The 22,673-nt window shown below is 42.9% G+C and overlaps 1 protein-coding gene across 6 annotated transcripts in view; it reads right to left on the bottom strand.

Moving 5' to 3' along the window:
* ppm1bb (protein phosphatase, Mg2+/Mn2+ dependent, 1Bb) overlaps window positions 1-22,673 on the bottom strand; it is a 68,515-nt gene that overhangs the window by 19,366 nt on the left and 26,476 nt on the right. For all 6 annotated transcript variants that reach the window (XM_084323930.1, XM_084323927.1, XM_084323926.1 and 3 more), the window contains 2 exons: window positions 10,892-11,740; window positions 10,667-10,784 (listed from right to left, as the gene is read on the bottom strand). In XM_084323930.1, coding sequence (XP_084180056.1) covers window positions 10,667-10,784; window positions 10,892-11,728 — 955 coding nt within the window. In that variant the 5' untranslated portion in view covers window positions 11,729-11,740. The remainder of the gene's footprint in view (window positions 1-10,666; window positions 10,785-10,891; window positions 11,741-22,673) is intronic.

The raw sequence follows: 22,673 nt of genomic DNA, 5'->3' as shown, positions 1-22,673 counted from the left end.
ATAGATCAATACAGTCCGTATTAATTAATGTTGCGTTTCTTTTTCAAATGTAGCCAACAGTAAAGACCCTAAACCAGGGGTCAGCAACCTTTTTGACATGGAGTGCCTGTTTGAAATATAGTTGTAACTAGTGTGCCTCAACAATATTCCATGCATCGTACATTTTTTTTCTCATAATCAGGTCTTTTTAATGATAATTTTTACATTATTACATCATTATTGTTATTATTAACAATATTATTATGATGGTTGTATCAACCCTAAATCTGAGTTGGGGGGGGGGGGGGGGTGCAATGCAGACAAACAGCTGCATACAGTGTGACCATTTCACTCACATTTGCCCATTCATTTTTGGACACATCACACACCATCGGTGTGTGTACTGTACGTGTGCCGTCATAGCTCCACCTACAGGCCTAATGGAGAACACCAGGAGAACACCAGGATGTGAATGGGGGGTGAATGTGAGGTATATCGTGTAAATAAGTTTTGATTGATCGCAAGACTACACTGTAAAGAAATAAATAATAATAAGTTACCAGAACTTAAAAATATTGAGTTCAGTTACTGTGCATTAAGGTTTTCAATCCATAATAAGTTAACAGAAAAATAAGTACACAACCACATTATTTCAACCTAATAAAACTATGTTTATTGTCATTGTTTTAAGAACACAAGTTGACTTGGTAATACTCACATTTTGAGTAAAAGAATTGCTTTTAACATGTGCAATGTTCAATGAAATAGACAAATTAATAATCAAATTTGTTGATTAATCCCACTGGTCACAATGGTGACCGTAATAATGTTTTTGTTATAAGGCTCTGCAAATGTTACTGAATGATGTAGCAATGTATTTACAGCTAAATTGAAATAATAAACAAATAAAGGGTCTCAATTAAATATGTGGTAGTAAAAAGAACCTGTGGGAGGATTTCAACAAGATAAATGCGACAACAGTGCAAAATATTTCACCCCTGCCCTAAACCATCAAAACGGCAGTCAAAGTGTATATTTTCAGCACTACGTTTGTTTACCAAAGATCTCCGCATATTGCACCGGAAACCGGATGATTTAGACGCGAGTAAATGATGGCGTCATGAAATCGTTGTAGTACTAAGAAAGAGGAGACCCAGCGTTTTCGATGGACGTAGAAATTCCATAAAACTACACTACCCAGCTCATACCAGCCGCTGTCAAAGCTGCAGCCATTATTGCCATAAAATACAACGTATATTGTTTCTTTACCTTTCTGTGAACATCAAAAATAAAAGAAAAACACGTTGCAATCTGGTGGAAAATTGTGGGGCTATGGACATTATACAAAAGTAAGTAGATTTCATTCACGGTCTTTGGTGCCCTGTAACGGGCGCCTGGTGGTACTAAATCAAGAAAATCTGCTTAAAAGTACATACCCAAGTAAATGGAAGATTGCGCCACTTCTACAAGACCATTTGCATGTTCTTGGTATCTAGGGACATCTATGGACCTCAGGGAATGTATTCCCAATGTCAGAAATATTGTGTCCATTGCTATGCTTGAGTAAATTGTAATGAACCAAAGTAGAATATAAATGATTATAATTTGTTTCCATCTTTGACGGTGAATAACACCATGCTAACATTGACCAAAAGTGAAAAAATGCCACCGAGCTCATTCAGCACCTTCTTGAGATCAAGTGCACAAAGCAAATGAACAAAAGGCAGATGATTTACAGGAGTTTCTGTAGATACAGTACTGAATTTTGCCATCCGGACTCATTCAATATGAAATATGAATATAGAATATCAGGCCTATACATTACCTTATTATGGCCAAGTCATACAACTATGGATCGGCCCAAATATAGTTAAATCTGGATTTAGTACCACCAGGCACCCGATAGTCACTTAATCCACAAGTCTTCTGCATCCAGAGGTTCCTCTAGTCTTTGGACTATAGACCACTGTCTTGTAGCCTACTGTCCTGACTGTGACTATAGACCACTGTGTTGTAGAGCCTACTGTCCTGACTGTGACTATAGACTACTGTGTTGTAGAGCCTACTGTCCTGACTAGGGATGCACGATAATTATCGGGCCGATATCAGCAATTATGACGTCATCCCGATAACGTTATTGATAGCTCCGATAATATACAATATATTTTTTGGTTAAAAAAAATGCGGTGTGGGTGAATTGGGATGACGGGCGTTTGTTTTTACTGTAGGCTACTCCCGTTTTGCCAGTACAGTGGTAGGACTGATAGCGTGTGGTTTAGGAAGAGGGCGCTTTACACAATTCCAGCGCTCCCTTTCTTGGCTGTGACATAGCCACGTAAGTTTCAGAGGCAGTGCGTATGTAAACAAAGATGGCGTCAGTAGTGTGGAATAGTTTCAGAGGAAAAAAGTTTGCTTGCTATTTGTAACAAATGCAATGCAGAAGTTCCACGAGGAGGGAAAAGGGCAACAACTTATAATACATCCAACCTAACAAATCACTACGACAACGCGCGAGCAGCTAAAGCTTATTGCTCAGTAGTAGCCAGGTTAATTTGCACCACCAAGCACTGCTTAAAAGCTAGCGGTCAAACTTCTTTAATTTAGCAAACGCCTCGTCAATAGGTACAAACGCTGCGGGTTCCTTTGTAGCTGGCTTTGGATTCACAGCAGCTTTAGCTGCTCGCGCGTCGTAGGCTTTTAACACACCATCGTAGCGGTGGTGATGTTGCAGGTGACTTGTTAGGTTGGATGTATTATAAGTTGTTGACGGATTGTTAATTTTCTGATTCAAATTATATTTATTTGGAAAAATAAATATAGTCACTTTATCAGTCAAAACTGTTGTTTTGTTCATAGTAGTAACGCTCATGTCATGATAAATCTGGTTAGGTCAAAACTACAGGAATATACATTTAAAAAAAACTTATAATACAATAAATATCGGTTATCGGTATCGGCCTTGAGGAGCAGAAAGTTATCGGTATCGGGGTGAAAAAATCAATATCGTGCACCCCTAGTCGTGACTGTGACTATAGACCACTGTGTTGTAGCCTACTGTCCTGACTGACTATATACCACTGTGTTGTAGCCTACTGTCCTGACTGACTATAGACCACTGTGTTGTAGCCTACTGTCCTGACTGTGACTATAGACCACTGTGTTGTAGCCTACTGTCCTGACTGTGACTATAGACCACTGTGTTGTAGCCTACTGTCCTGACTGACTATATACCACTGTGTTGTAGCCTACTGTGACTATAGACCACTGTGTTGTAGCCTACTGTCCTGACTGACTATATACCACTGTGTTGTAGCCTACTGTCCTGACTGTGACTATAGACCACTGTGTTGTAGCCTACTGTCACGACTGTGACTATAGACCACTGTGTTGTAGAGCCTACTGTCCTGACTGTGACTATAGACCACTGTGTTGTAGCCTACTGTCACGACTGACTATAGACCACTGTGTTGTAGAGCCTACTGTCCTGACTGTGACTATAGACCACTGTGTTGTAGAGCCTACTGTCCTGACTGTGACTATAGACCACTGTGTTGTAGAGCCTACTGTCCTGACTGTGACTATAGACCACTGTGTTGTAGCCTACTGTCCCGACTGTGACTATAGACCACTGTGTTGTAGAGCCTACTGTCCCGACTGTGACTATAGACCACTGTGTTGTAGAGCCTACTGTCCTGACTGTGACTATAGACCACTGTGTTGTAGAGCCTACTGTCCTGACTGTGACTATAGACCACTGTGTTGTAGAGCCTACTGTCCTGACTGTGACTATAGACCACTGTGTTGTAGAGCCTACTGTCCTGACTGTGACTATAGACCACTGTGTTGTAGCCTACTGTCCCGACTGTGACTATAGACCACTGTGTTGTAGAGCCTACTGTCCTGACTGTGACTATAGACCACTGTGTTGTAGCCTACTGTCCCGACTGTGACTATAGACCACTGTGTTGTAGAGCCTACTGTCCTGACTGTGACTATAGACCACTGTGTTGTAGAGCCTACTGTCCTGACTGTGACTATAGACCACTGTGTTGTAGAGCCTACTGTCCTGACTGTGACTATAGACCACTGTGTTGTAGCCTACTGTCCCGACTGTGACTATAGACCACTGTGTTGTAGAGCCTACTGTCCTGACTGTGACTATAGACCACTGTGTTGTAGCCTACTGTCCCGACTGTGACTATAGACCACTGTGTTGTAGCCTACTGTCCTGACTGTGACTATAGACCACTGTGTTGTAGAGCCTACTGTCCTGACTGTGACTATAGACCACGGTGTTGTAGCCTACTGTCCCGACTGTGACTATAGACCACTGTGTTGTAGCCTACTGTCCCGACTGTGACTATAGACCACTGTGTTGTAGAGCCTACTGTCCTGACTGTGACTATAGACCACGGTGTTGTAGCCTACTGTCCCGACTGTGACTATAGACCCTACTGTTGTGGTTGTCGCGCCAGGCAGGGAGGCTGTGTGCTGGAGAGCGCGAATGAGAGTCTTGTGGCTAGCTTCCGATTGATGGCGAGCTAGCACCCTTTTCCCATTACTGTAATTTCCTGTGGCATACATTGCAAAAACACACACCTGGCTCTTTTATTTTTTTGCACCATGAAATAAAAAGGCTCGTTATCATACCCCGTTTCGTAGAGCCAAGCCCATCTCCATTTATTTCTCACACTTTTATCTACCTCCGACACATCGGAGGCTTCTTTTAGTATGCGCGCGTCCATGCTTATAGCATTACTAGCTAAACTGTAATCAAGTTCCGCGCTCATATGGGCTCCGAGGTAGATCAACACGTGAGAAATAAGTTGTGTTTGGTTTGGGGTTTGTCCGCTAAAGTAGGCCTAAAGGCCTCTGCATGCTACAGCAAATTCAAAGCAACTTCAACACAACATCGGCGCGATTTCAGCGCGCTTGTTGCAGACAGTCTTGTAGACTGTGTTGCTTGGGCGTTGCGTACCTGTGTCCAAAATCTAATCTAAAGACCCGTTGCGTTGGTATTGCGTAGCAGTGATTGGTTGGTAGTGAATGGGGGCGGGGCTGTCTGTCACTTCTAGTGTTCCTGGCTCGAGACCAAAAGAAAACTTTCTGACAGGAGCTCGAGACCAAAAGAACTTTCTGACAGGAGCTCGATAGCTAGTGTATTGTTTCATTACACTTGTTTAATTGTTTGTTTAAAATGAATCAAATGCAGGAACGTATTGCAGAGGAGGTCCGAAAGTACCAACATTTATATAATAGCGGGTCTAAAGACTACAAGGATAGCATTATGACGATGAATTCGTGGAAGGAGATTGGGGAAACAATGGGGATGACATGGACTGGGTTGATATTACACTATATACAAGAACACAAGCGAAAACAAACATAAACAGGGCTATTATTATACTAACGATGTATGGTTGAGAAGGGAAATCCGTTTGTAATGGCTAGAGTGCGCACCTTCGGCTGCCCAAAGTATTCAGGCGGGCTGGGCGCGCTCGAGCCGCACATCCGGGGTACATTTTGTTGCATCATAGGCTGCGCGTTGATTTTGCAGAAGCATAAAGGTAATGTGTCTGCAACACCGTTGCTTTGTCGATGTTGTGTTGAAGTTGCTTTGAATTTGCTGTAGCATGCAGAGGCCTTAATGGAGGATTTGTGCACATGTGTTTTCTGACATAGCCTAATGATGTGAATGCGTTTCTGCTACTGGATCTACCCGTCTGTCTATGTATGCTGAAGGTCGATCAGACCAAGTTTAAAAGAATAAAAGTTATTAAATCTATTACTTTTGTCCTGTAACATTTATATGTTTTAAGAGAATTTAGCGTATATCAGCCTATGATTTATGGTAAAGTCAATTCCGTGGGGGTGCGTCATGTAAAAAACATCTCCCGACTGAACTTTATTTTTCAGGCAAAGTCATATTCGTATTTGAACCTCCACTGTATATTTTTATTTAATAGCGTTAGCTAAAAGGAAAAGACAACCCGTATCAGGGTCTGAGAGCACTACAATTACATTTTCATATCATAACAACAGGCTGAGACTTGTTAACTTTAAGCATTGTTTCGGAGTTGGTTAAGGTTAGGCATTGTTTCGGAGTTGGTTATGGTTAGAAAGGTTAAGGAGCTGGTTAAGGTTAGAGTTTGTCTTAGAGAATGGCAATATTCTTTCGGAGTTGGTTATGCCTTATGGTTAAGGTTAGGCATGGTTAAGGTTAAGGTTAGGCATAGTTTCGGAGTTGCTTAAGGTTAAAGGGTTAAGTTTAGGCGCTGTTAAGGAGCTGGTTAAGGTTAGAGTTTGTCTTAGAGAATGGCAATAGACAGCCTATTTCCGCGCGACAGCTCTCAGCAGCCTCGTTGCGCGTCCTGAGGCTGCCGCGTCACGTGCCTGTCGGGGCCAATCAGGCCTACCCCGGAAGTAACTTATAGTTGCGGAACCGGTACAGGCATCAGGGTGGGCGGTTGGCTTAGGCTGCGGTTACACCTTTCGTATAATTTCGTATTGTTTTCTTATACGTATCGCCGCGACGTCATGCGCCTCGAGTCACACTTTCGTTTGTTTTTTTCGTTTTTGTCAGCCGAGCACACTGATGTAGTACACTGCCAAAGCAGTAGGTGGCAGTAGGTGGCAAACATGAAGGCAATTTCAACCAATCAGAACGAATGTGCCAATACACTTCCTGGTGGAAGCTCCAGCAAAGAAAATGTCAATAAGGCAGGCGCCTATGCCGCGCCACCATCTTGCCTATTTACTCAATGCAGCAATAATTTTTCAGCAAAGCCTAATAAAAGTGCAATAAACAAAACGGATACATTCACTGTGTGTTCTGCCTGTCATTTGTTGATGAAACAAAACTAACATCAACACAAGTGACCACCAAGAGCGGATAGTTTAGTCTAAAAAACGATCGGTAGCATTGTTAGCTGCATGCTAACGTCAATGGAGTATGCCATTATAACAATATAGCATTGTGGCTAGAAGCTAACGTTAGCTCACGCTACTTGGCCAGCACCAAAACTGATGATATCGCGAGCTATCAGTAGTTAGATAACATTAGAGACAACGCTGTGTGTATTAAACAAAGGTGAATAGATGACTGGGCCATTTTGTTTAATGCTTGTTAAGTTGAAAGAGGAACTCAGAGCTAACAGGGTCTGAATCCTGATAGCTCACGTTAGCCAGCTGCTCATGCAATCGGTAATGCTAGCAGAATGAATGGATGTAAACTTTATTTAACATATTGCATATGGGTACAATACAATACGGCTCAATACAAACAATTGTTAAGGGAATGCAGACTGTTGTAGCTTGGACTGGGGTCCTTATAACAATAACTTGACAACACATGGTAGCTAAAGCTATTTGGGACACGGAGCTCTGTCCCAAACACACACACTGTTGTCACCGGAAGGGCACGCACACGCAGATGGTATCTACTGCGCATGGGCGTTTTCGCAACAACTGCTCCGTGCTGACTACACGCTGTTGTCGAAGCGTTTTTTTTGCGTATCTCCAAACGCAAACACAATTTTGCGTTTCAGCCGTATCCACAAAAAAACGCCAAAAAACGCATTTCTGTGTAGATAGGACATCAAACGTCGTCAAAAACGTATAAAAAAACGCCAGGAATACACTAGTCTAACCATAGCCTTAATCTAGTGGTGAGAATACTCGCCCGCGACCACAATCATTGTTGGTTAGACTACCGGTCACCGTTTGTTTTACATTATGTACTTTTTTTCCTGTCGTCGATTAGTACTTTATTTACATTTTCTGATGACACCGTGTTGTAGTGTGAACCGCGCAGAGGCCACGTGCAGACAAGTCATTTACACGACAACAACCACACTAAAGAGGAAGCGGGAGCTTCACAACTATATATATATATATATATATATATATATATATATATATATATATATACACACACACACACACACTGAATTCTATGTCTGAAGTGACAGCATCTGAACGAGGAGTGAACTGTGACAAAACTACGTGATGCCCGGACCATAAAAACGATGGATGAGAATTGGCAGACATTAAAAATAAAAAGGGAAATCCACCCTAAAATAGAATTCACATGTTATTTTTTTTTATTATGAACAAGTCTCTCCTTGAGATTAATACCAGATAGACTACTTGATGTTATCAAGAGACAAATCCTGGAACTGCTCCATAGACGGTGAATAGTGGATAGACTCCTTGGGACAGAACCCATGGTGATTTTACTGGGATACGTGTATATTTTCAGATTCAAAGCTGTTCATAAGCCCTACATTTAAAAATAACTCTTTTGGATGTAATAGTTCAAATAAAAATTCTATGATCTCACAAAGTCAATCACTAATTCATTGTTAACAGAAAAAAGATGGAAAAGGGTGTCACTTGATGAGATCATAAACAAACATCATAGATTTCCAGTTTAGGGAGACAATCGTTTATGGTTTATTCGATATTGACAGCCCAAGATCCCTGGAATAGCACAATATAGGTTCTGTTTTAGGGTGGATTTCTGGCTTCAAAGATATTGTTGCCAGTATTAATCCTGAGATCCTACTGAGTGCACATACAGTTCACAGTAGTCTGTATTTCGTCACCTCCCAAGTTTTGGCAACAGGATCTTCAAAGTGTCTGTGTTCAAGTGAACCGCAAGCCTATCCCTCGACAACTCAACCAGCCCGCTAGGAAGAAGGCTTGTGGGCCTTTTTATCTATAACAAATTAATCCATTATAATTACAACTACATTTCTGATTATTATTATTATTACTACTACTACTACTACTACTACTACTACTACTACTACTACTACTACTACTACTACTACTACTACAACAACAACAACAATAATAATAATAATAATAATAATAATAATAATAATAATAATAATAATAATAATAATAATAATAATAATAATAATAGGCCAATTATTGTTAATGCAGTGTTGGTATCCGTGCCCCCATTCATAGGCTGCGTTCAAAAAGAAACATTGGGAAAAGGTTCCGAGCATTCGATTCAATTCTAAAATAAATGTTATTACTCTGTGAAAAATTTAAACAACCCATCCCTATTACTGTCTGAGCCTCTCCAAATACTATAGTGTGTATGGAACTGAATTAGTTACACATATATGTATGTACTGTACATTAGCAGCCTATGAATGTATACTACTAGTACTTTTATGTGTGTGTGCGCGTGTAGGCTAAATTCCAACACCCCTCTGAACCTAAATAAAAACTTTCGTCTGAAACTGAAATTCTGTGTGTTGTTCTTTATTAATCCATGTGTTGTTGTGGAACTAAAAACAAGGGTAACTGTTACGTATTACTTTCACACGGTGGAGGGATACTTACTGTCTGTGGTGCATATTCACATTGTGGTAGTAGTGTGTTGTCACTAATGGGTGGTTTGATTGACACTGTTTTCTTTCTGTTGTCATTTGCTTGTGTTTAAAATGGCCGTTTTCTAATTTGCCACAGGTGTGGTGATTGAGGCACCACGCCTACAAAGCAGAGCAGAGCGCAGGCTGCAGTAACCTCGTTCCCAGCTTTATCTCGAGAGATAAAGCCTGGTAAAGCACTACGGCCGAAAGTGGGAATCAGGTAGGAAGTCCCGCCCCTAAAATCACGACACGATGCTCATGAAAATGTATTCCCCCCAGAAACAACCTTGTTATCGCCTCCCTCGACAGGCTGACAGACCTGCTTGTTGTTTGTTTCGCTGGAGACTATAAACAGATCAGGGGGTGCCCGGACACCGGAAAGCCTGTAGCCGGTATTTCTGTATTTCCGATTCACATTTTAGGAGGCATAGCTTTACCAGCCTAAGGCTGCAGCAGTTCGTCTCCCACTTCACAAGAGATCTCAGCTCTCCAGAGTCTCACCTGCTCACTGTTTGACTTGTCTATTTTTGGCTTGTTGTCCTTTTTGCCTTTGTGCTTTACTTTATAATTATATACTGAACTAGGGAGTCTGGAGCACCCAGCTCCCCATCTTTTTGTTCTCTAAATAAGTTGCTGTGCGAATAAATAGTTATTTTTGATAACTCCTGTCCAGTGTCCACCACTTTGCATTCAAGGCCAACACAAGCCATATTTTAGGCTTGAATGTAACAGTAACTAACTTGAGTTAGTTGAATACTGGTCGTCTCCTATATATGTTATTAAAGGTTTATGAGATTGACACTGGTATTATTGATACAAGCACCCTAGACTTGACTTTCACTCAAGTTCAACATTCAACCACACCTTGCTTAGGCCTAAAAAAAATTGTTTGTTTCCGGTTGCCGACCGACCCTGCCGATTCAGGTGCGACCCAATATATTTTATGTTTATAAATTTTTTTTTTTTTTTTTTTTTAAGAATAAAGTTTCATAGAAATCTTAGTCAAACCTTTAGTATTATGGATATTAAACATGCTGGCAGAGTACATGCATCCATGTTGTTGTGAACATTTTAATTAAATAAAGAAATTCCCTATCCATAGTCGGCGTGGGAAAGAATAAAATAAAAAATTTAATAAAATAAATTCCCTACCTACCTGACACCTGCCTTAACTGACAACCAACAGGAAACAAACAATATTTTTTGTTATGCCTTGGCACCCCAGCAAAAAAAATTATAAACTTTGTGAAACCACTTGTACCATGAGTTTGTGAAAAAGCTACAATGAGTGTACTAACCCTCGACACGAGTCTCCAGATACTTATCAAGTTCCTCTTCTCTCTTCACTGCCTCCTCTGTCATCTTGGGGGCACCAGGCAAACTCACCAGCACCACACTCATATTATCCCTACTTCCCTGGAGGAGCAGAGAGAGAGAGGAACAAAAAAGGAAAAAGTCAACATATGTCAATAAAACTTTTATGATGACATACAGTCAGTCAAATACTGTGTGTGTACACATACCTTGTGCAGGCAGGTGTCCACCACCGAGTTGCAGACCTTCTCCAGGTCCTCGCAGACCTGTAGCCGCGAGCGGACAAACTCGCACAGCTCTTCGTTGGACATGACGTCCCAGATGCCGTCGCACGCCAGCACCACGAACTCGTCGCCCTCGGCCGCACGCTCCATCACGCCCACCTCTGGCTCGGGGCTCACGAGCTGTTCCGTCGGGCCCTTGCCGTCCACGCACTTGTAGTCGTAGTCCCCGAGGGCCCGGGACACGGCCAGGGAGCCGTTGACCCGCTGGATCATGACCGAGCCGCCGGCGTTCTGGATGCGCTCCTTCTCCCTGGGGTTGCAGGGCTTGTGGTCCTGCGTGGAGAACCCCACCCTGCCGTCTCGGCTCAGCACCGCCCGGGAGTCTCCGCAGTTAATGAAGTAGAGGTGGGAGGGGCTGAGGAGCACTCCCACCGCCGTGGAGCCGCTGCGGTCCAGGCCCTGCCGCAGGTCGGAGAAGCTGCGCATGTACTCGTCGATCTTCAGGAAGCCTGCGCGGATGCCGTCCTTCACGCCCTCCACAGAGCCAGAGGCGGACCCCGAGCCGAACTCGGGCCCCCCTGACAGGATGTGCTCGAGCAGGTGGCCGGAGCAGTAGTTAGCGACCCGGGAGCCGGCGTGGCCGTCGTACACGGCGAAGAAGGACCAGTCGGTGAGGCCGTGGGGCAGGCCGACCACAGCGGTGTGGGCGTCCTCCATCTCCACCCTCCAGCCCTGCATGGAGCTCAGCCCGTAGCGCAGCCCGTTGCCCTCTCCATGGGCGCAGTGCTTCTCCGTCTTCGGCTTGTCTAGAAACGCACCCATTACTGCCTACAGCTGGGGGGGGGGGTAGGGGGAGTGGAGGAAAAGAAAAGAGACCATCATTGACCAGAACAGCTGGTGCAAAAGTGGTTCCCGCACCAAGGAGCCCTATGCTGTGAAAGTGAGGTGTAGAAATTCATAATCTGGGGTTATTGTTCACTCAAAAACAACCCAATAGGGCGGTACACTTATTACATATAATATGACACAGGCTAAATATCAAAACAAAGGTTGTTTTAAACTACACTAGGTGCTAAAACTCATATACAGGCTGGCAGAAGGTTTGGGAGCACACTGAAATTGACCTCTCAAACTCTGCCCTCTTTTCATAATCCTCCAATCACAGCTGTTGCTTTCCTCTGACAAAAGAGGGCAGAGTGTGAGACGCCTCCACCTCCACCTGAACTTCTGTTCTGGGGGGAAAGGAGCAGGTTTTTGGAATTCTAGAACTGCTAATCGTTGAATGATTTCTCTCTTTGATATACATTTTTATACAATAACAACAAAAAAGATTTAAGGAAAACCGCTAGCCAAAACTATGGTTGAGACGACAATAGTACCACATACTGTGACGAATATGGCCCTCTGTAACAATAGTATCACGATAATTTATATATTGCACAAAATTTCATCTATGATACGTCACGATATCTGTGGAACTGGAGAAAAGAAAAAAACACCCATGAAAAAGGTAAAAAGATGGAATTATGCATTTATTGAATTGAAGGTATAGGTTTTTTTATCCGATTATTTAGTGTGCATCACAAACTGACCAATTGTAACAAATTGCATAGTGCCTCTTTAACACACACACTAACATTATTAATTATGTCCCCAACGGAAAACTGTTACCATCTGCAATCAAATAAATATATATACATCATTTTATCTAATAAGATAACATTTTCAGTCTGTTCACCTCAAATCAATTGTCCCCAGAGGTCACCAGTGCAACTTAAAACTACACTACAACTACTTAAAAAAACACATAATCCCCCTGTAAAACATCACTTTAACCCCTTGCCTCAAAACGGGAAAACACATAATTTTGAAAAGAGAAAATGAGCCAGAGCTTGGGAGGTATATGACGCATGACTTCTTTTTATTTCTATGGATGATATGAGCCGGAGATCATGGCTATGGGACAAAGATAGCAGAGGAAGCAACAGTGAGCCCAGGATTAGTCTCTTACCCCCTAAGACCAATTAGCAAAGTCTAAGGAGACGTCGTTTCACTGTCTTTGAACGGGGACTCTGGGAGTCATCTATATCCAAGATTCTGTCGTACATTTAATTTGTTTTTGTTCCATATTTGAAGTCAATGGTAAATTGAAGTCAGAGTGGTTCATTTAGCCAAAAACTAAACTTTTGTGTTTTCCCCCACTAAGACCAGCTTCTACATAGTATTCACCACGTACAACACAATCCTTAGTTACCATGGCAACCACTCACTGTACAATAGACCTCTAAAATGTGGTCGTAATTTTGACGCAATTTTTTTTAAATATTATATATAAAATAACGCAAAGCTTCGGTTACTTTTTCTTTCATGTCGGAAATGAACGGGGGTTTCCTTTCCCGTTTACCGGCCATTTTGTCTGTTAAACCTTTGGGACGTTCAAATTTAAGAGCCACACAGCTAACACTAAATGACCGGATGTTGCAATTTCGTTATGCCCCTCCCCCTGCAACGAGAACGCACAGGCTCTGGTGATGTCGGATCACTGCACTGCTAAGCTACCTTTGGCTAACGATTTTTCCTTTCCTTAAACTGCCGCTTCGAGTTTCAAAACGCTGTCTGTCTAATCTTGTTTGTGGTGTGTTTTTGTTTTTATTTGGTATATTTGTATTTATTAGTTAAGTTTAGATCTGCATTTATTATTTCCTTTTGTTTTGTATATCATTATTAGTGCCGTTACTGTATGTTTTTGTACTATTTATTGTTATTTTTATTATTTCTGAAAATGTCTCATCATTATTGTAGTTAATATTGTTGAAGTATGGTCTTGTGGTGTCCCTTGTATTATCGTATTATGTTTCGATTGTTGTGTTGTGAATTTTTTTTATTTATTTTTTATCAAATTTTTAAAGAAAGTCACATTTGGGGGCGGCTACGTGGCGTAGTGGGCAAGGCGCTCGCCACGAATGCGGAGACGCTGGGCTCGCCTGTTCGAGCCCAGCGCTCCACATTGCTTTCAGTTTAGCTGGTCGTTCATACTAATACACATTGGCCGTATTAGGGGGTGGGAAACTGATGGGTGGGGATCGGGCGTTGTGGACAGCGACTCCTACAGGTCGGTTGGTGCGCCTGCGCAGTAGAATCAGGAAGTGTCGGGGGCAGCGTGAGCCTCCCACGCGTTACTCCTCGCCACTGAGAGATCGAGCTGCGCAGGTGAAAAGATGCGACTGCTGTTACCTCAAGTACCGGAGGGGACTTGTGCTATGTATGACTCAGGCCCCATCCACACGAGCGCTGGTTTTAATATAACCATGATTGTATGTGCGCAGTTGCACTGTTCGGCCACACACAACCGGGGATTTGCTACACTGCAACCGCGGTCTTTGAAACCGGTGCCCAGGGTGAAGTTTTGCGGTTTTGCAGTTGCGTGTGGGCATAGCAACCGAGGTTATTCCCAGTGTTTACAGCAGAGCTGTCGCAATTATTTCCCATGTTCACGGCAGACCGCGGGTAGAGAGATTAGAGCAGAGCCAGCTACACCAGTGTTTACAGCAGAGCTGTCCCAAGTAGCGTTATATGAAAATTATTGTAACAAACTTTTGTTCAAAACGTATCGTCTGTGTTGAAGAGTGTTGTGATCGACTGATGTCTGTTGACGCTCAGAGAAAACATGTAGCTGCAGCTAAACTAAACTCATGTGTTGTCAAGTTATTGTTATAAGGAACCCAGTCCAGACTGCATCCCCTTAACAATTGTTTGTATTGAGCCGTATTGTATTGTACCCATTCTGCAATGTGTTAAATAACGTTTGCATCCATTTCATATCGGTAACGTTACCACATTACGTTAGCATTTAAGCAAATGCTATATACTATACATGGATATAGCCATTCACATTAGCATGTAGCTAACAACACCGGCGGTCTTTTGTGAGACTAAACTATCCGCTCTTGGTGGTAAATTGTGTTGCTGATGGTTGTTTCATCAACAAAATGAGAGGCAGAACACACAGTGAATGTATCCGTTTGTTTATTGCAGTTTCTTTCTTTGCTGAAAATATATGTTCCGTTGGCAAAATGATCAATAGGGTCCAGCTGTGTTTCTAAACAGGAAGTTTAGTGAGCGTTCAGCCTTTTCTGATTGGTTGAAATGGCCTTCATGTGTGAACAACATCGCCGCCTACTGTTTTGGCATTGTACTACATGTAACGGTTGCTGGTGCCGTGGGTACGCAGTTATACACGGTTGTTCACCTGTGTTCACCTGTGTGGACGGAGTTTATTTTTTTCAAACTTCGGTTATATTAAATCCAAACGCTTGTGTGGACAGGGCCTTAGTCCACATTGCAGCCGGCTTGGGGGAGGCAAGAAACGGCGTTCGTGACAGGGGAGGGTTGAATTGGATGATACGAAATTGGGATGGGAGAAAAAATATAGAAAATGGGAGAAAAAGTGGATCAAAAAAAAAAGAAAGTCACATTTAACCTCATGATTAACACATTAACTGCCACGCGTATATCCATCAATGTTTGATCACTGCCAGCACTGTAAGTCTATGGAGATGTTTACCTTCTTTGCAGGGCTATACTTTTTAAATTGTATTGCTAAATTGACATTACTATGGCCCATTCAACATCGATTATCTATCGTTCAGGATGTAGGAACGTTTTACTTTTTCATTCACACATTCATACGAAAATACCGTCTAGAGTATAAATATGTTATCGTTTTCTGCAGTAATTTCGTAGAACGTGAGATATAGGCATAAATGCATATATTAGATTATCAAATGCCGTTTGATACAGATCGACGCTATATAAAAAATTACAACTGTACATGGTCCTAAACGTTATGACTGATCATGCGCGGGTGACAGCGTTTCCGTTAGCCGGTAATTACCGGTATTTGACCGGCAAAATCTGTTGAAGTCCGACATATTTAATCTCTCCGGTCTTAATGTCCGGTGAAAATAATTCCCTGAGTCTAAGCACAATTTGATTATTTGAATTGTATTAAAATAGGCTAAAATTAAATAGCCTATGCGATGAACGAAACAATCATTACATTTGTTTCATCGTTGCTTCTAATAATGACAACGACGTTGTCAGCGAGAGCTTAGGTCGCTTTCACATATAGTTTTGGTTAGGGCTGGGCGATATGGCCTAAATATGATATCACGATATTTTCTGACCTTTCGGCGATACACGATACACATCACGATGTTTTTCTTTTTTACCCCAAACAATTCATTATGAGGCTTACCAAGACAGTATTTGATTTTGCAAGCTAACATTAAAGACAAAATAAAATACCCATGCATTTAGCATTTTTATATTATATATTAGATTTAGATTATTAGATTATATATTGCATATATTTAGCAATGAGATATTATATGATTTAGATATGAAATATGATGAATTGAAAATGGGGGACCCTGATGTAAACAAGACTAAAGTCTTTCTCTGGTCTGCATCCCCTTAACAATTGTATGTATTGAGCTGTACTGTACCCATTCTGCAATATGTTAATAAAGTTTTAAATCAATCAATCAATCAATCAATAAATAGCATTTTAATGAAACTACTGTATATATGTATGTCTCTAAATGTTTTGATGAATTGAAAATGGAGGACCCTTATGTAAAAAAGTCGAAAGTCTTTTTCTGGTCTTCATCCTCCTGTACTGTATTGTACCCATTCTGCAACCCTTTAACAAAGTCTTCACTCATTCATTCTGACGGAAACATATAATTTTGATTGACAGTCGAGTCTGCCAATTACGTCACAGCGCTTGCACCCGCCCTGCTGTTCTTAGCACCAATCGGCAAGCTCCTAGTTTTTTACTTCCTGAATGTCCTGTGGCTGAACAACGTCAACAAAGCTACTAACGTTAGCTCCCTGCGGCCGTCGAGTAGGAGACCAGTGCTCAACAGGATGACTAAATGAGGCATAATGATTTTACTACAACGAATGTTATAATAAAAGCCTTTCCATACATCTGTCTGATTGAAAACTTTATTAACAGACCGCGGAATGGGCATATCTCAGCACGGGCTGAGATATGAACGAGTAACGTGTGGACAGATTGACGCGACACAATCCTCTTGGGCAAAACATCACGATATCCACGATACGTTGAAAAAGTGTATCGTTAATGAACTGTACCCGATATTTATATAATATCGTCATATCGCCCAGCCCTAGTTTTGGTGGACTCGGTGCGGTTCTGGGGGTGAAGTTGCTACATTGTTGCATTCTTCATTTGGTTAGCCTGCATTCACATAGAAATCTGTCAGCGCACCGAGACCTTCTGAACAATGTCACGCGGTCGAAAAGGGCGCTTGTCTATTGGACAGTGGAAATGTGTGTGTGGCTCAGTGCATGTGAGCGGATCGGAGCGTGAGCGGCGCGGGGCGCGGAGCGGCCGGTTTTGACGTGAGCGAGGAGTGGGTTTTAAAATGAGTCGGCGCGACGTCCGGAGCGAGAGTTCTCCTCCGCTCCAATCCACTCCAGGCCGCTCACAGTGGTTTAACACTGATGTAATATATACATGCAGTACAATGCCAAAGCAACAGATGGCGATGTACAAACATGAAGGCCATTTTCAACCAATGAGAAGGGTGAACCTGTGATAGGCTGTTCGTTCAGGCTTTGTCACTGTAGAGACGCCCACACTCACTCCAGTTAGAAAAAGTATATCGACGCCATTGTTGTTGACGTTAGCTTACATGCTAACGTTAATGGCAGCGACCATAGCATTGTGGCTCGGCTAGCCTATCATCGCTTAATAGAGATAGTGAATGGATAAACAACGTTATTTAACATTGCAGAATGGCTACAATTACAATGCGGCTCAATACAAACAATTGTTAAGGGGCCCAGGGGGTGTAGACTGTTGTAGTTTGAGCTCATTTACACCATGCTCCAAAAAAAGAAGAAAAAAAACTGCCGAGCGATCTGGCGCGGGGAGCGGGGAGCGCTCGATTCAAGGTGAGCGGGGAGCGAGCGGAGAGCGACTTGGGGGCGGGGTCAACATGAGTGATTAGCGGAGGGGACCAAGCTTTAAAGAGCGAAGAGCGGATTTCTCGGCCGCGCCGATCCGCTCACGTGGTCTGGTGTGGCTGCGATCCCGTGTGCGCGCGCGTGTGTGTGTGTCTGTGTGTGGACTGCGGAGCACTCCAGATCAGCGGAGCCGAGTTTTGACATGGCATTGATCCATTGTTCTATTGAAGCACATTACCACCATCCTCTCGCTAAACAACTTGTAGACCACGGTGTTTTTATGAGTGCCCACAAGTAGCTGTTTTATTAATATAATAAGCCGCGCTCGGTAATAATAATAAGCCGCGTTTTTTCTTCCTTCTTCCCAAGATGCACAGATATATAGATAGAGAGATTAGATGCAGTGTGCTTGTTTTGCAGTGAGTGCTGCGAGCAGTGGTAATAATAATCACTTCCTATATTTGGTTCGCGTTTGGTCCGATGAAGCCAAACCGAGACCGACGTTTTCAGGCGGACCAAAGTTCGACTGTTTGGTCCGCGAACCGAGTTCGACGCCCATTCACACAGACCCGAAAAACCGGACTATCGAATTCTGGTCCGAAAGTCCGGACCAAACAGCCCCTGTGTGAAAGCGACCTTAGTGCTGGGTGTGCAAACTTTTGTGAAGCTGCAGAGGCGGAGCAGCAGCAGCACAATGCAGTACTCCAGCAGTACTCCAATTCAGCCATTTTCAATTCAATGTTGGGTGGGGGGCGCTGCTGTGCGGTCCCCAGAAAAGAGCCAATAACAGCTGAATCTGCTGCTCTGCATCGACATACTCTCGCAAATAAGTCATTGGGAGGTGGAGAGAGAGAGTCGTCACGCAAACCCACGATAATGTTGCCGTCTCTCTCCGTCAAATTTCTCAGTTCTTCGCTTGATATAATTAATACAAATGTCCAATATAACGGAATTCGTTAGCTCATAAAAATGTGATTATAACAGACTGTTTATTAATGTCGGGCGACTGTCCACAGACACCTATTTGATTTAAAGTCGGCAGCAGCACGAGTCTCGGGACTTATTTTATTTGGAATATAATGACTTTATACGCAAAAGTAGCCTAGTTTTAAGTAAAAATATTATAAATCTACATGCCTTGATGATGTCATTCTTGTTTTGTTGTCATTCTTTTGCCTATCAATTGTTTTTAAGCTCAATAAACTGACCGGAATTTCTCTCATTTGACACCGAGGCCGGCAACAATTTTTTCTAACGGAAACCCTGAGCGGCAGGCGTGGATAAGGGGGCGTGCTAGCGCGTGGCCAATCAGAGGAACCCGGAAACCGAACTGCGTTGTATTTGGCATAGACGCATCCGGTTTGGCAACTCGCCGATCAGCCACCAGGTGGCAGTATTGAAGCGTTGCAGAGTTGTGCCGGCTCAGACAGCATCAGACAAGGATCCGTGATTGAAATATGAATACCATGGCGAAAATATGAAATATGATCAGAATAACATTGTACGCCGTGATCTGGCAGAATTTGCATGAACTTGAAACCCGTTCTATGACGTTATTGGCGGAGAAAGTGTTAAGTAGATTATAGGTGTACTCAACATAAAATCACAACACATTTAATTATTTTATCTGAATGTTTGTTTTGAAGTGGTTTCCTTGTTGCCACCATCTTTAGTGTTATGGAATTTGCCGTTGATAATCATAACTGCCACAGTGCTCCATCTGCTCATTATATAGACTGTCTATGTGCAATCAGATCAAGACACACATACATAATACAGTTACACACACACAATGAATCTACACAACATGCTGCTTCTCGAGGCGTAAGGTAACTAATACCATTAGCTACTCTGCCTTCTGGAAATAGAGTAACGTTACTGTACCAGCAGCACACACATCAGCCATGCCGACAACCCCGCCTACTGGACACCGCCTTCTGGGCTACAAACCAATCACATCTGCTTCTTTAGGAGCAAGGTAGGCTGAACGTAGAAAACGAACAAGTGTCAACCACCAACTCTAGTTTAAAAGTCCTCTTTTTCTGTTGTTGTTGAAGACTTGAAGTCATCTATACGCCTATCCACATGGAACCATAGACCTGCTGTAGTCAACTAGGCCATAGCTACACCACAGGTGCACGCGCGCATACACACACACACAAGGCATGGCAGGCATGTGCCCAAAAAAGGCTGGTAGGTGCAAGTAGTGACTCCAGCTGGTCTTAAAGGAATGTATGTGTGCACTTATGTGCAGCTCACTCATGTGTGTGTGTGCGTGTGTGTATTTGTGTCGGCTCTGCGCATGTGTGCAGTGTCATAGTGTCTGCGCTCCCCTATGTCTGTGAGAAACACACACAGCTCTATAAATACTCCAAGCCGGTTTGGATTTCACAGCCAGGGTGGGGCAACCGGTCACCCCATTCATGCCTCTATCAGTCCTCTGTTCCATTCGTCTATCCAAAGAATCCCCTCTAGAACACTCGCTGCTAGGCCGTCCCCTCCCCACCCTGCCACTTCCACTAAAGCCTGGACGTGCACACTAAGGTGTGTGTGTCATCTGTTATGTTCAGCGGTAGCAGTGATTCTCGCTAAAAATAAAACAAACACACCGGCGTTGCCTAGCAACCACCAACCCTCCAGTGCAAATATCCAGGCTAGGCTTCATTCACCAACATCTCCTCCCTATGTCACACACACACAAATTACATACCCACACACACACGTCAGTTAAGGAAGAGGAAAAGGGTAGTTGCATCACCCACCCATTAAAATGGGCACAGCAACCAGACCCTGTATGGAGACACACACACATTCTCTTACAACAACATGGCAACAGCCTGCTATCAAAACGCACACAAAAAAGAATCGAAAGTAGCTTCAATGAGACGCCAGGCCGAAACTAGGTACTCTCGACCACTTAACCCTTCAATACTGCTGTGAACCGCAGGCCGAAACCAACACCCACACACAGACAGACACATTCGCGCAGACACAGACACACACAGCCGCCAAAAACCACTGGCACGGTCTGAAGAGGGAAGTGGAGGTCAGCGATTGCATAATGGTGCTCAGCGCTCAAGTTCAATTCTGTGGTCACTCACTCACACACACACACACACAAATATGCCGTCTCATGAGTTTGGTTTAGTGCAAGTCTGGCACTACGCAACACCAGCCACTCACACGTACAAGATTTAAATCCAAGAGTCCCTGTCTGGCATAGTTTTATTATTATTTTGACTTCACACCCATCTCACAACAGATAGCGTAAATGGGTTCAATGCCCCCCACACCACACACCATAAGCTTACATCCCTCATGTTGACAGCTCTTGTCCTCATTCTAATAAAGCAGCTCATACATGAGCATCTCCCTACTATGACATCATCAGCTTCACTGACCATCTGACAGGGTGAAAGGAAATCACATGAGGGCTGTCAAGTCACCATGGAGACCATGGTTAGCTCCATTCCACTTTCACTTGACCCATCTCAAGCCTCAACCCTCTTTTCCTTGATCCTCCAATCACAGACTAGGCGTTGCAGATCAAATATGATTCAAGATTCAGCAATTGCATGGCCTATTACTTACGTAAAAAGTTTCCAAGGACATATTTTAGGTTAAACTTTTAGGTAGAAAAAGTTGACAAGCGAACGAACAAGCCACCATTTTTCATATTAAAATGTAATATGGACCAGGGGCAGCTCACTAACAGTGCATTTATCCAATCAGGTGCATTCTACATGGGGAAATGGCAAGTAGGGAGGGGATACATGCACACAACATACACATGCTCGCACTTTGATGCTCAGAAACGTCCTGAGCACAGCAAGATAAGAACATACAGGCAGAGGGAAGGGTCTCTGCCGAAAGACACTGCCACACACTTCCAGTGGGTCATAAGTGAAGATTGAGAGTAGGGATGCATCGAATGGGAAATTCTTGGCCGAAACAGATACCGAAAATAGAAAACAGTTGGCCGAAAACCGAATGCCGAAAGGGCCGAAAATGATTCATAGAATAGATTTTTTTTACCAATGTTGTGGAACATTATGATTATGGAAAAATATGATTATGGCAAAACTTAACTTAAATAATAAATAATCACTATTATGGGTCCATAAAACATTTATTCAGCACTTCTGAATGCATACAGTACATTAATTCCATATTTTCTCTGGCTGCCGCAGCGGACATCTGTGCTCTACTGAGCGCACCTTTCTAGTCCCCAGATGAATGTGCTCTCTTGACTTTGGCACAGTAGACGCGCGACAGACAGACAGCGTCAATGTGAGAAACACAATCCCCCCCCCCTCTCGCTCTGAATAATATGCATATTAGATCACTCAGTGATTAACCGCGACGGGCATATAGTAAATAAGGATATAAAAGCATGTTAAAGACGCATTTATTGGACGCGTTGCGCGCAGAGTTTACATAGAAACAGCGCGACTCCCGACAGCACGACATCATCACAACAACACGGCTGGGCGATATGACGATATTATATAAATATCGGGTACAGTTCATTAACGATACACTTTTTCAACGTATCGTGGATATCGTGATGTTTTGCCCAAGAGGATTGTGTCGCGTCAATCTGTCCACACGTTACTCGTTCATATCTCAGCCTGTGCTGAGATATGCCCATTCCGCGGTCTGTTAATAAAGTTTTCAATCAGACAGATGTATGGAAAGGCTTTTATTATAACATTCGTTGTAGTAAAATCATTATGCCTCATTTAGTCATCCTGTGAAGCACTGGTCT

Source organism: Notolepis coatsorum (assembly GCF_963971535.1).
Source record: "Notolepis coatsorum genome assembly, chromosome: 10".
Classification (NCBI taxonomy): domain Eukaryota; kingdom Metazoa; phylum Chordata; class Actinopteri; order Aulopiformes; family Paralepididae; genus Notolepis; species Notolepis coatsorum.
Note: the sequence above shows the minus strand (reverse complement) of the source record. Positions and strands in the feature narration are given on the sequence as shown.